The 13118-nt window shown below is 43.2% G+C and overlaps 1 protein-coding gene across 1 annotated transcript in view; it reads right to left on the minus strand.

The window, feature by feature from the left end:
* The window catches only part of Magi (membrane associated guanylate kinase, WW and PDZ domain containing protein magi), a 37077-nt gene that overhangs the window by 16947 nt on the left and 7012 nt on the right, over positions 1–13118 (minus strand). The window contains exons 4-12 of the mRNA XM_028169838.2: positions 12063–12162; positions 11325–11456; positions 10673–10802; positions 10073–10263; positions 9424–9539; positions 7744–7845; positions 6697–6808; positions 6317–6430; positions 5006–5089 (exon numbers count right to left, since the gene is read on the minus strand). Coding sequence (XP_028025639.2) covers positions 5006–5089; positions 6317–6430; positions 6697–6808; positions 7744–7845; positions 9424–9539; positions 10073–10263; positions 10673–10802; positions 11325–11456; positions 12063–12162 — 1081 coding nt within the window. The remainder of the gene's footprint in view (positions 1–5005; positions 5090–6316; positions 6431–6696; positions 6809–7743; positions 7846–9423; positions 9540–10072; positions 10264–10672; positions 10803–11324; positions 11457–12062; positions 12163–13118) is intronic.

The following is a 13118-nucleotide window of genomic DNA, read 5'->3' on the forward strand; positions in this document are numbered from 1 at the left end:
TAGCAACGAGAGCGTTTCATATTGCTGTACCCGAGACCCGTTAGACTCCACAATTCGGAAGTTTTGGGAATTAGAGGAGGTAGACGTGCCGTCTGTACTCAGCCCCGAGGACAAAATGTCTGAGGAGTTTTATACCAGTACTACCACACGAGATAGTGACGGACGATACGTGGTGGCTTTGCCCTTTAAAGGTGATGTTAACACTCTCGGTAATTCGCGTCAAGCGAGTGAAAATCGATTTTACTGCTTAGAGAGAAAGATGCAAGCTTCTCCGCAACTAAAATTAGCGTACGACAACATCATTCTCGAATATTTAGAGAAGAACTATCTCTCAGCTGTAGATTGTGACAGTTCAGATATTTCTTATTTTATTCCGCATCATGGTGTAATCAGACAAGATAAGGTCACAACCAAATTAAGAGTCGTACTCGATGGTAGTTGTAAGACTACTACTAATGTTTCGCTCAATGATCTGTTATATCGTGGACAAAATTTCCAAGGAAATTTATTTAATATTATTATTAATTTTCGTTTGTTTCCGGTTGCCCTTTCCGCTGACATTCGTCAGATGTTTCTGAGTATTGGAGTCAGAGAATCTGACAGGCGTTTTCAACGCATTCTATATCGTTTTTCTCCTCAACAACCATTACAAGTTTACGAATTTAATCGTGTAGTTTTCGGGCTTAAGTCTAGTCCTTTTCATGCGTTGCGTACTATTAAACAGCTGGCAGCTGATGAAGGTGTCGCTTACCCGCGGGCCAGAGAAATTATTGATACTAGCCTGTATATGGACGATTTTGTTTATTCAATTCGAACTGAAGACATCGGCATATCGACCGCTTCTGAGATGATAGGTCTCATGAAGGCCGGTCAGTTCGAGCTGGTGAAGTGGACGAGTAACTCACAAGTAGTGTTAGATTCGATCCCGCCGTCGCATCGCCTGCCAGGTGTCAAGGAGTTCGATGAGTCGAACCAGCATAAAGTACTCGGCTTGTGTTGGTCTCCTACGTCGGACAAATTTTGTATAAAAATTGACACTCCGATTGAAATTTGTACTAAACGTACAATACTGTCATGTGTTGCTAAAATATGGGACGTCATGGGATTTGTTGCACCGGTCGTCCTGTTCGTTAAACTTATTATTAAGCAGTTGTGGCTGAGCAATTGTGACTGGGATGACACTCCATCCGAAGATATAGTAAAAATGTGGAGCCGATTCAAAGAAGAACTTCCTTTGCTTTCTCATATAAAGATCCCACGTCACGTAGGTATGAACGTCGACAGCATCGCGACTATCTTAGGTTTCGCGGACGCCAGTGAGAAAGCATATGGGGGGGTGATATATTTTCACGTTCAAAATAACAATGATAATACAATACGTTTGATAACAGCAAAATCAAAGGTTTCTCCTAAAAAGGTTGTGTCGCTCGCCAGACTTGAGCTTTGCGCGATTCTCATACTCGCTCAGCTCATAAAAAATGTAGTAGTCGCTTGTCAAAATCGCATTGTTTTTCGCAATATATTCGCGTTTTCAGACTCAACAGTCGCACTTTGTTGGACACATTCATCGCCTCATCGATGGAGCACCTTTGTGGCTAACAGAGTGACGAAGATACAAGGCTATTTATCTCCACAAAATCTATATCACGTGTCTGGTAAAGACAATCCCGCTGATTGTTTGTCGCGTGGCCTCACTCCTTCCCAAATAATTAATCACCCGCTTTGGTTTAGTGGCCCCCCTTGGGCACATTTGGATGTCGCGCAGTGGCCTGCTGTTCCTTTTAATCCTTCCGTAGAGCTTGAGGCGCCGGAAGAAAAGAAACAGACTTTTCTCGCCGCTACTTTAAATGAAAAATCTCCTATATTATCACTAGGAGATCGTATCTCATCTTGGTCTAAACTATTGCGCAGTGTAGTTTTCGTTTGTCGATTTGTAAAATTGTTACCTCACAGATATCGCATGTCAGCATCGGATTATGAGTTCGCTGAGTTATTAATTCTTCGTGAACTTCAACGGTTTTATTTTCGCGCTGAGATCGCGAAGCTCGAGGAAGGTCAAGTTTGTAGCCCTGCATTTCGACACTTAAAACCATTTCTTAAAGATGGAGTAATTAGAGTAGGGGGACGTTTAAGAAACTCTGACTTGAGCTACGACGAGAAATATCCCATTTTGCTTCCGAGAAAAGATCCGATCTTGAATTTACTTGTCGAATATCATCATAAATTAAATTGTCACGCCGGTCCTGACCTGCTGATGGCGCTCTTACGTCAGAGGTATTGGATACTTTCTGCTCGTAATTTAATTAGGAATAGGATACACAAATGCATGCCTTGCTTTCGACTTCGTCCTAAGCCAACATTCCCTGAAATGGCGGATCATCGTTCTTGTCGTGTCGTTCAATCCGCTAAACCCTTCATTCACACGGGTACAGATTATGCTGGCCCTTTCAAGGTTACCATAACACGTGGGCGAGGTATTCGTTCTACCAAAGCTTACGTGTGTTTATTTGTTTGCATGACTACGCGCGCGGTACATATAGAACTGGCTGGTGATTTAAGCACAGCTAGTTTCATGGGAGCCTTCAAGCGGTTCCTATCAAGACGAGGCCCGGTGGGTAGAATTTATTCGGACAATGGAACGAATTATATAGGTGCTAAACGCAAGCTTTCAGAACTTCATGAATTTCTTTGTTCAAAGTATCATAATACAGAGTTTGGTCACGTCTTAGCTGAAAATCGCATTGAATGGTCCCTAAATATACCGACAGCTAGCCATTTTGGCGGGAATTGGGAGGCTAATATCAAAAGCTTAAAGTCTCATCTATATCGCGTTATAGGTGATACAATTCTTTCATTTGAAGAGCTATGTACTGTTCTCACTCAGATCGAATCGGTAATGAATACACGACCTTTATGTAGAACACTCTCTAGTGATCCTTCAGAACCGCTTGCCTTAACTCCTGCGCATTTTTTGAATCTCACGCCTTTGAAATGCTTGCCTGCGGAAGAAATCGATGAAAATTTAACTACTCTTGCTAGACACGATTTGCTAGACAAGTTAGTTCAATCGTTTTGGAAGCGCTGGAGACGGGAATACCTTCATACGTTGCAATCACACCGCAAATGGAACACGCCGGTCGATCCAGTCGTCGTCGGCTCGGTGGTGATTCTGATTAACGATAATTCGCCTCCTCTACACTGGCCTTTGGGTGTCGTGGAAGAAGTGTTTCCGGACTCTACGGGAGTTACACGCATTGCACGGGTTAAGACAGCGATCGGATCGTATTTGCGTCCCGTGGTGCGACTCTGCCCACTACCCAACCAGTAGCTCATTTAGATTTTTCATATTATTTAGGTTAGTTGTATATAGATATAGTATAGATTCTTAATTCTTGTAGGAACATAGCGTAGTAGTAGATAAACGTAGCGTACTTATTTGAATTTATTGTTATTCGTTTGTTAGATAATACACTTTTTAGTTTTTTAGTTAGATAATACACGTTTTAGTTAGATAATACTTTGAAGGCGTCCCTTCAAGCCCGGGGGAATGGTTGCGCTGGTTTAAAACTTAGTTAGTTTAGGTTTCGAAAAATAGCAACATTTTAATTTGGTTTTGCAAATCCTGTCCCATCCCACTCCGGCACTTTACCTACGGACGCGTGCGAGCGAGATCGTGTGGTGACATCGAGACGAAAAAATATGGCTGAACAACCGCGCGCGCGCTTCGTGTCTTTGTTATGTTAAATACGTAAATAAGTGAAATCGTTGGTGTTTCTCATCGCGAAGTGGTACGAGTCTGCAGTAAGGACTACATAAAGGTATTGTGCATCCTTCCTTTAACGCAGAACTGCCGCTTCTTATCGTTTCTTCCCGCAGTCTGTGTCCTTCATTTGCAACGACCAAATTTCAAATATTTCGTAGTTTGCTTATCTCGCGTCTACAAATGTAGTATGTGAAAAAATGGGGTTTAGAAAAAAATCAGTAACAAACAACAAAAGTAATAATAATACAAATAATAGATTTAAATTTTCAATTTCAAAAGTCTGAACATAGAAAGATGTATGCCACAAATTTCACTTTCAATTTCAGTTTTGTTAGTTCCACATAATCTAAGCTAACAATAGTCCGTCCAGAGATCGAGATACCCTTTTTTGTTTTATTTTTTCCTACCTATTCTAGTAACCTCGAGGGGTTGTTCTAGATTCACCGAACTAGTAGGTGAGCTCACGGGACTCTAACCTGACGTCGTTGCTAACACGAACCCTAGCAAGAGCCGTGCTTCGCAGAATCTACCGCCGGATCGGAAACGCGACCCACTGAAAAGATGCGGTGAGAAACTCAGTTTTTTTTTTTTTTTTTTTTATTGCTTTGATGGGTGGACGAGCTCACAGCCCACCTGGTGTTAAGTGGTTACTGGAGCCCATAGACATCTACAACGTAAATGCGCCACCCACCTTGAGATATAAGTTCTAAGGTCTCAGTATAGTTACAACGGCTACCCCACCCTTCGAACCGAAACGCATTACTGCTTCACGGCGGAAATAGGCGGGGTGGTGGTACCTACCCGTGCGGACTCCCAAGGGGTCCTACCACCAGTGAGAAAGTCAGTGGGCGGAGATACCAAGAATGATACAAAATAACAACATTAGAAACGATGTTTTTTAAATTCATAAATATGGGATTGCTGGCGTCCATGAGCGACGGTTATCACTTACCGCCAGAGGGGGGTGGGGGGTGGGGGGGTATATTCGTCCGCCTACAAGTCCAATTAAAATAAATTTCGATATTAGTGTTTGGTTTTTTTCGGCTGTGTTCTGATCGTTTCCGATCCGGTAGTAGATTCTGCGAAGCACTGCTCTTGCTAGGGCCAGTGTTAGCAACACTCTCGGTTAGAGCCCCGAGAGCTCACTTACACGTCAAGGAGAAGCTAAAATAGACTCTAAGACTATCAGCATAGGTTGGAAAAAAAAATTGTATTTGGTGATGAGTGGTGAGGGGTGCTAACCTGGGGTGCTGCTTCGGCGTCGGCGGTCCATCAGGCTCTCGCGGTCCCGACCCTTGTGCTCTGGTACCGCGTACGTCGCCTCCACTGCACAATCACAGACGTGATCAATAAGCGACTCTTCTGAGTGTTTGTTTGAGCTTGGGGGGAGGGTGGGGGGACATCTATAACCACTCACCGCTAGAATAAATCTTCACAAATGTAAGATTAAATTGTTGAAACGTATTATCATCTATACCAGCCTTTCCCAAAGTGGGCGATAACGCCCCCTTGTGGGCGCTGTAGGCCTAAAGGGGGGCGGTAAGAAACCCAGAAAAAAATGGGGGTGTTGTGTTGTAGAGGCTTGGGAGGCGATTTGTAATTTTATCTAGGAGGACTCTTAAACACCGAGTGAGCTCTGGCTATAGTGGTTTTTAAGTAGGTGAAAAAGTAGGGGCGCTAAAAAAATAATGTATTCTCAAAGTGGGCAGTAGACCGAATAAGTTTGGGAGCCCCTGATCTATACTAACATATAAATCTACAGTGGTTTTTACGGATGTTCCGTTATAACTACTGAACCAAGCATCCGATTGACTTGAAATTTGGTATCCATGTAGAATATACATGTACTTAATGGATAGGCTAATATTTATATGAGTGTTGGACTCCCTACACCAGTTGCGGGGGCGTTAATGATGAGAATCTTTGGGGGGGGTGAGAAATAATAATGTTAATTTTAAATGCCCAGCGAAGCGGACGGGTACAGCTAGTAGTATAATAATACTATGCATATGATATTTCCTGTTTAGAAGCGATTAATCGTGCCCTTATGACCCTGTGAGTTCGCAAGGGTAGATACCACCGCCTTGCTCTCTGCCGCGAAGCAGTAATGCGTTGCGGTTTGAAGGATGTTCCAGCCGTTTTACTATACAATCGAGACGTAAACCTTATGTTGATGTCTATGGGGCCTGGTAACCATGCAAAAATAGGCCGTGAGCACGTCCAGCCATCTACGTAATAAAAAGGTTTCGTTATCGTGATCAATTCCATTAATCAGTTCTATTTACTGGTGGTAGGACCTTTTGTGAGTTTGCACGCGTAGGTATCACCACCCTGACTATTTCTGTCGTGAAGCAATAATGCGTCTCGGTTTGAAGGGTGGGGCAGCCGTTGTAACTATACTTGAGACCTTAGAACTTATATTCAGTTACGTTGTAGATGTCTATGGGCTCCAATAACCACTTAACACTAGGTGGGCTGTGAGCTCGTTCACCCATCTAAGCAATAAATAAATAATTCAGTTATAAAGACGGCGAGTGCTCGGTGCGCGTGTACCAGAGTTCATGGCGCCGTCGAGTCCGTCGCGCTGGGACGCGGGTGCGCCCGGGGACCGCAGCTGCTCCGCCGTCGGGGTCTTGCTGCGGCCGAGCTGGCTTCCGCCCGACGCCGCTGTCGATATTAACAATTACACGTTACCACTATGTTAAGTCATCAACAAAAAACTCTTTTGTTAATATTGTTATGCTGGTAAAAGTAACGCCATCTATCGCCGAATAGTCGAATGAATATCGAAGGATCTAGTAGCACCTAGAGCACTCGAGAAGTACAACGCCATCTATTGTCAGATAGCGGAAACAATACTACAGATGTGTGGAATATTCTCAGACTAGGGAATTGCACATTTGTTGATGACGTGTATAGGTAGGGGCGCTCACCGGGCGCGGGGTGCGGGCGGGTGGCGGAGCGGCTGCGGGGCGCGCGGCCCCCCCCGCCCCGGCGCCACACCCGCAGCGACGTCTCGTGCAGCGCGGGGCAGTCCTTCAGAACCTGCAGATCAGCGTGTTCTTGCGATATGTATATACTATATAGTTTACTGTGGCTGGGCGTCTTTTGAGCTACGTACCACTGCTTTGTCTATTGCTGACGTTAATCAGTAATGCGTTTCGGTTTGAGGAGGCAGCCATCATACTGTTAAAACTGAGACCTTAGAACTCATGTCTCAAGGTGGGTGGCGGTATTTAAGTAGTTGGATGTCTATAGGCTCTTACAAATCGTGACCAAGCATGATGTCGATTTTATTTTAGGATTGCTGATGAGCCTCACCAGAGCGGTGGGCCGATCTCTTAGACGGGAGAATAAATTTACCAAATTTTTTTCAAATATCGACTTTATCACTAACTTAAGTGCTTTATCTAGAAAAATTACTAAATAAAATCGCTAATATTTCATAAGTTGATAACGACGCAGCAGTCTGGTACAGTTGATTTTACAATGTGCTTAGTGTGAGTTTTTTTGAACATTCTCGATACTGTAAAAGCTAACTCCAATTTGTATGCAGTTAGAAAGTTTACCTACGTTTGCCGCTAGGGGCGCTATTCCAATTGCATACACAAATTTAAGTTAACTTTTACGCTATCGAGAACGTTAAAAAACATGCACTAGGCATAGTGATACAAACTTAAAACCTTTTCAAAGAATACAATCCTATTTTTGTAGGATAGCCACCGGAGTACCCTTCGAACCCATCGCATGCGACGAAGGGCTCGGCGAGTAAACTAACCCACAGACACAGCCCACTGAGTTTCTCGCCGGATCTTCTCAGTGGGTCGCGTTTCTGATCTGGTGGTGGATTCTGCGAGGTACTGCTCTTGCTAGTATCAGTGTTAGCAACGTCGTCAGGTTTGAGCCCCGTGAGCTCACCTACTAAGAGTACGCTGAAATGATCTCAAAAGACCATCAGCTAAGGCAGAAAATGTACGAACTTGCACGACGTGTTGGTGCGAGGCGTGCCGCACGTCCGCGTCCCCTATCTGCAGCAGCAGGTCGCCCTCGCGCAGCCCCGCGCAGCGGCTGCGGTCCAACACCTGCAAGTGATGATGTTATTCAATACTAGACAAGCACTATAGAATAATATAAAAACGGAGGCGGCCTCGTGGGCGTCTCACAGTCATCGAGCCAACCAGTCATCATGCAAGTCTCAATCATCGGCCTAGTCTCAGTCATCGTGTCAGTCTCAGTCTTACAGTCTTGTAGCGAGCCTGAGTGCGGCCCTGCGCTGAGTGCGGCCCTGCGTTGGAGCATCGCAAAATGTTTTCATTCGGTTGAGTTCGAGATAGACATACGCTGGTGCTCCGCTATTAACATATGTATTTGCTCGCTCTTTAATCTATATATTATATAAAAATGAATTGCTGTTCGTTAGTCTCGCTAAAACTCGTGAACGACTGGACCGATTTGGCTAATTTTGGTCTTGAATTATTCGTGGAAGTCCAGGGAAAGTTTAAAAGGTGACAAAATATAAAAAAGCTCGGAATTATATAAAAACAAACAAATTTATTTTTCCTTTGATGTGTCTTTTATTTATCGATTGAGGCACTACGAAGTCTGCCGGGTCAGCTGATTAAATATAAAATTGTAATTGGTGGTATCATTTCACTGCAACAAAACCACAGTTGGTTCCACAGTCTTTCTTAGTCTCAGTCAGTCGGTCTGACAGATAGTCACAGTGCAGTAAACGCCAGTTCAGTCCGTAAAGTTCAGTCGTTTCGCGCAGTGTCAGCATTTATTAAAAGAACTGAAATAGAGGTATTATACAAACATTTATTGTGAGCGTTTTGTGGGAGGACTTGTGTTTTTTTTAAAACGACTGACGCCAGCCGCCTTCCAACAGAACGCAGGCGCAAATTATTACAAGTTTGATTATTGACTGCCACGTCTCAATATTTTGTAAAGTGAAAAGAAACGTAACTATACAGGAACAATATTATAAAAAGTTGTTGTTGAACCTCAGCCTCAGCCTTGGTCTGAGTACTCAGGTATTACTGTCCTTGTTGTCTTTCTTTTGTTTTCTTTTATTTATTATTATTATTATTGTTAAATCTCTGTTGATATATTAATGTAATGCATTCTGTGATTGCCTCTAATTAGAGTTGCAGTTATCAATTGCTCTATACATGTCAATGTTATTTTATGTCTTACTGTAAACCCTTTTGGTAATCCTTAAATAAATAAATAAATAAAAAACAAACGTGTGGCACTCGGGAACTGCCGCGGTAAAGCTATTGCAAAGCATTTTTTATCAACTTATGCAATTATAATTAGACAATGATAATTTAATATTAAAACAAGACCACGCTATATTAAATATTAATAAAGGCAAAACCTTAACTGTCCCCTTCACACTCATAAGCTAGACCGCGCGAGAGAGAGATGGGCAGACTTTTCATGATGCGCATGCAGTGTAACGTCACGCCACGCGCTTATTCACAAACACTACACAAGCGCAACGCGTGAATGTGTTGAACGCGAGCTATATGGTAGGCGGAGTGAGGGATGTTAGTTTTTTTCGTTACGGAATTTCATGATTCGGTCGCCGCGCTCAAGGCCCGCGATAAAAGCTATGCAATAGTTTAATAAATATAAAAAGTACTTGAGAGCTTCACCTTCTTAACTTTCTGTCCGTGCACGCTGTCGGCGATGGTGAAGCCGAAGCCGGCGGCCCCGCGGCGCAGCCTCACCCGCATCTCCCGCCCGGGCTCGCCGTCCGCAGCGCGCACCTCTGTCAACACAACACCGGACGAGGCTTTAGGATCGCTCGCATACGGCCCCCCTGATGGTGAGTGGTTACCGCTGCCCATGGACCTCAGCAATGCCAGGGGCAGAGCCAAACCGCTGTCTACCGAAAAGCCGCTGCCTACCGCCGAGACTAAGCTTTAGGAGTTTTGAAGAAACTGAGCTTTGGAAACTCTTTCTACTAAGAAACTCTTTCTAAAATAATAACTAGACCCTAGTTGAAAGCATACATGAGCTAACCGAAGATTATACGATATTTACGCAAGTTACAAGATTTTGATTTCATGAAAACAGCACCAGTCAAGGGCTCGGCCAGAAAAGTAACCCATATACACAGCCCACTGAGTTTCTGGCCGGATCTTCTGTGGGTCGCGTTTCCGATCCGGTGGTAGATTCTGCGAAGTACTGCTCTTGCTAGGGCCAGTGTTAGCAACACTCACCTACGAGTCAAGAAGGAGTTCAAATAGGCTCTCAAGGCTATCAGCATAGGTAGGAAACAGAAGGCGGCAGGGCGCGTACCGGTAGCGAGGGACAGCAGATGGTCTGCGGAGGGGCAGCGGGGGGGCGCGGCGGCGTCGGCCCCGCCCAGCTCGTCGAGGTCGAAGGAGCGGGACAGCAGGCGGCGCGGGCTGTGCGCGGCGCCCGGCGAGCTGTCCGGCTCGTCGCGGGACTGCGCCCCCGTCTCGTGGTTCGGAGAATCCAAGTTGAATCTGATCACAAACGTCACCATTAAAATACTGTACATTTTTATGTCACTTTAACCTGATTTTATCATTTATGATTTATATTGTACATTAATATAATAATTTGATTTTATGATTTTTATGTACGAATATATCTTTATATACATTTATTTTGCACTAAGCTTCGTACTCGACCCGCAATCTAGAGCGTAGGGCATTGAACCCATGTGGCATTGACGCCGTGCGGCGGTTCACTTTTAATTGCATTACATTGCGCGTCGCATATAAGCATTTGTCTTATTTAGTTTTTTGATTGCATTTTTATATTGCTATCGTATCAAATATCAATTATTTCGTCTGCAATCGGTTATTAATGTTAACCCGTTTTAATTAGCTTTAACTAAATATGATTGAACAATAATATAGCTAAACTTACCTAGTTCTCAAGGCCCTAGTTAACTGTTGCATCGCCACAGCGTCGGATGAGGGCGGCGCCGTGGCGTCCACTGCTAAAGTGCTCAACACCCGAGTGTTCGGATCTTCTGAATCGAACGTCAGAGGGTAGCCTGAAAAAAGTTTTTTATAGAGTCTTTTGGTTTTTTTTTTTGGCGGAAACGCGAGGAGTGAAGTTGTGCGATTTGTTTTATTTTGCCTATTTAGTGTTTCTTCAGACTTAAATGTCTAATAACGGTGATTTATTAACTGTTTAATATCTGTGAAAGTGCACAAATGTGGGAAAATTAAACAAAGCCGCTGGACGTAACTTCTCTGTAATTTTACTAAGATTATATTTAATTCCATATCATCTCATCTCATTTCATTTCATTTAATTTCATCCTAGTTGATTAATATCTCAAATTAATCATCTTCATTTAATTTCATTTCACTCCATATTATCATTTTTCATAAAAATAAGAATATAAATTAAAACAAGGCATGACTTAAAGGATTTAGTTACCAGGTCATAAAATCCCTTAAGAAATTTTTTAAAGAAGATAATTCCAAATTCAAATTCGGAAAATGTCTGATTTTTTACAACGGAGCGCTCGTGAGTTCGTTCCGTGTCTGGCTGGAAGAAAGTGTAATACCTCTGACTAGGTGCAGGCTGACTTCGGTCCCCGGCGTGATGGACTGGAATATCTGCGCGACCATCTCGTGCGTGAGGCCGCGCACGCCGCGATTGCCTACACCAACCACGACGTCACCGGGTCTTAGTTCGCCTGGAAAAATAGAAAATATTTTTTTTAAAGACGGCGTTTCTTATCTCTGCGTCGTGGCCTAAAGGATAAGACGTCCGGTGCATTCGTATGTAGCGATGCATCAATGTTCGAATCCCGCAGGCAAGTACCAATTTATCCAATGATATACGTACTTGACAAATGGTCACGATTGAAAGGAATATTTTTTTTATTTTTTTTTTTATTGCCCTTGTAGGCAGTCGAGCATACGGCCCACCTGATGGTGAATGGTTACCGTCGCCCATGGACTTCAGCAATGCCAAATAACATCGTGTAATAAAAATCAAAACTCGCAAAATTATAATTTCTGTAATTACTGATGGTAGGATGTCTTGTGAGTCCGACCGGGTAGGTACCACCGCCCTGCCTATGTCTGCCGTAAAGCAGTAATGCTTTTCGGTTTGAAGGGTGGGGCAGCCGTTGTACCGTTAAAAGTGGGCATTCCTCCTCTCTCTCATTCGTCATTCACGCACTCCATCCATGAAAAGATGAAATTAATTATTACTTCGGTATTGCTGATTAAGCATATCTTTTTTTTTTACACAGGTTGATTGACGCTATTGATTGGAACAGGTTTAAAAGACGCACCGTCAATCCAGGCAGGACTGTGCGGGACTATGCTGCGTATCTGGAGGTATCCTTCAGTTTCCGGTATACCCTCGGCGCCGATCAACGTGAAGCCGAGACCCTAGAAGACAAGAAAAGAAAAAAAACATAATTATTTACTACAGTCGTAATCGGTAACATACAAATCGAGTCCAAAAAGTACTCATTATACTGGTGGTAGGACCTCTTTTGTGTCCGCACGGGTAGGTACCACCACCCTGACTGTTTCTACCGTGAAGCAGTAATGCGCTTCGGTTCGAAGGGTAGGGCAGCCGTTGTACAGTTAAAACTGATACTTAGGACTTATGTCTCGAGGTAGGTGGCGGCATTTACGTTGTGGGTGTCTATGGGCTCCGGTAACCACCTAACACCAGGTGGGCTGTGAGCTCGTCCACCCATCTAACCAATAAAATAAAAAAATTAAGTATTGTTGGTCTTTATTAATGTTTGTCTAAAGTCTTGATGAAATCTGTGATTATAGAAGTATAATAGTCTTGACAATAGAATCTTAATAGTATGCAAACTTATAATTTCACTTAATTATGGTCTAATTTCGACTACCGGGGGACCTAGTTTTAATTTGACTACTTTTTTAGATTATTTATTGATATCTGTTGTATCCATGTCATATATCCGGATATTGGTACTTAAAAGAACCCACACACGAGTTCCAATAAAAGCTTTTTTTACGAGAAACCTAGTTTTAATATCTATATTCACGGGCAGTTAGTATGAAGATACCGCAAGACTATACAGCAGTTTCTAATTACAAGAAATACGATATCAACAATACGAAGCGATTTCCATATTTTTGTTGATGTCATGCAATTGTTTTTTTTTGTGTTCATAAAATCATTGACATATTTGTTTAATTAATCCTTGGTGAATAATCGCATTTACATACAGAGAGATAAACAGACAACAGTCGGTGATCGAATTATCGACGTGGCCTATTTTAGCCAAGACGCACAGGGTAGGTTAGGTTAGGTTAGGTACTCGTTGTAGTAGGAGGCAGTCTCCTCCCGGTGATGGTCACGG

The sequence above is a fragment of the Bombyx mandarina genome, chromosome A1 (genome assembly GCF_030267445.1).
Source record: "Bombyx mandarina strain Sakado chromosome A1, ASM3026744v2".
Taxonomy (NCBI): domain Eukaryota; kingdom Metazoa; phylum Arthropoda; class Insecta; order Lepidoptera; family Bombycidae; genus Bombyx; species Bombyx mandarina.